The 1,186-nt window shown below is 39.2% G+C and overlaps 1 protein-coding gene across 1 annotated transcript in view; it reads right to left on the bottom strand.

The window, feature by feature from the left end:
• Nucleotides 1–1,180, bottom strand: part of LOC102192681 (zinc finger protein 462-like) — a 4,358-nt gene extending 3,178 nt beyond the window's left edge. The window contains exon 1 of the mRNA XM_005753725.1: nucleotides 401–1,180. Within this exon, the coding sequence (XP_005753782.1) occupies nucleotides 401–959 (559 nt within the window). The 5' untranslated portion in view covers nucleotides 960–1,180. The remainder of the gene's footprint in view (nucleotides 1–400) is intronic.
• Between the last annotated feature and the right edge of the window lie 6 nt (nucleotides 1,181–1,186).

The following is a 1,186-nucleotide window of genomic DNA, read 5'->3' as shown; positions in this document are numbered from 1 at the left end:
AGAGGTCACCATACTTGCTGATGATTGTAGCATCTGGCTGTTACTTACCTTCTTACATCCTATAGACGCAGCAAAGATGGCCTTTTTAGTTTTTCCACACTACTTCTGCATTTTGGCTCATTTTTTGTTAAATTATTAATGACATAATAGTTCATCTTTAATTGTACTTATCTAAAGTCCGGACACATAAAACCTTACAATTCAAAGAGGGAGCACTTTTATTTTCATAACTCTATCATTGATGTTGCCCAATATCTGTATTTACCGTCTCTTTTTCTGTACTTTAAACAAGTGTTAAAGTGTACTTAAGAGTGTACTTTTAAGTGTACTTAAAATATGTGTTTTGCTTACAAAAATGCACAAAAACTAATATTTCAATTCACTCATAATTTCTTTTTACCTTCAGGCTCTTGCAGACAATCATCATCCTTCATCCCGTCGTGGTCACCAGGCGCCTGATCTTGGTGTCGTTCCTCGTCTTCTGTGAGCATCTCAGATTCTTGGTTTTGCTTCTGCTCGAAAGGACCTTTCTCTTCTTCCTCCTTGAAGCATTCAGGAGAGTGCACTTCCTTCTTCAGACATTCTTTCTCAAGTACTGGTATTTCTGTGCAAGGTTTAGGTTCCTGTTTGCTGCTTTGCTGAGTGTGCACTTCTTCCCGCTTTAATTTTGTAAACGAGACACCTAAAATATCGCCCGTGATCATCTTAAGTCGTGCACAAGTGGGCGGGAGGGTTAACATATGTCTTTCAATTTTTAAACTCTCCTTTGTCCTTGTGTTATTTACATGTGCAATATTTAGCTTTGTTAAGGCTGAATTTGCCTCTATACCAACTTGACTCTTTGGATTCTGGAACAAAGGGAAGTTGCTCTCTTCAGCTAATGGGATATCACTTGCATCACTTGCCTCAGTGCCCTTCTCCATCTTGACCGTTTTACCCTTATCTGCCTTGTTATGCATCTTGCTGTCATCATTGGCCAACTGTAAGATATGACGCAGTATGTCATCTTCTACCTTTGCCTCAATGTTCAGTGTTTTATCCTCAAGTGCTTTAACGTCTTGCTTTTGAGCTGGTGTTTCTTCATCCACTTTGAAATCATTTCCTGTCTCCGTTTGTTGTTTGTCTCCAGATTCTGTGAATTTAGGTTGGGCTTGGTTTTCATTTGTCTGCCTCTCTTCCTCTGGAT

The sequence above is a fragment of the Pundamilia nyererei genome, unplaced genomic scaffold (genome assembly GCF_000239375.1).
Source record: "Pundamilia nyererei isolate P.nyererei 1_Seehausen unplaced genomic scaffold, PunNye1.0 scaffold00460, whole genome shotgun sequence".
Taxonomy (NCBI): Eukaryota; Metazoa; Chordata; class Actinopteri; order Cichliformes; family Cichlidae; genus Pundamilia; species Pundamilia nyererei.
Note: the sequence above shows the minus strand (reverse complement) of the source record. Positions and strands in the feature narration are given on the sequence as shown.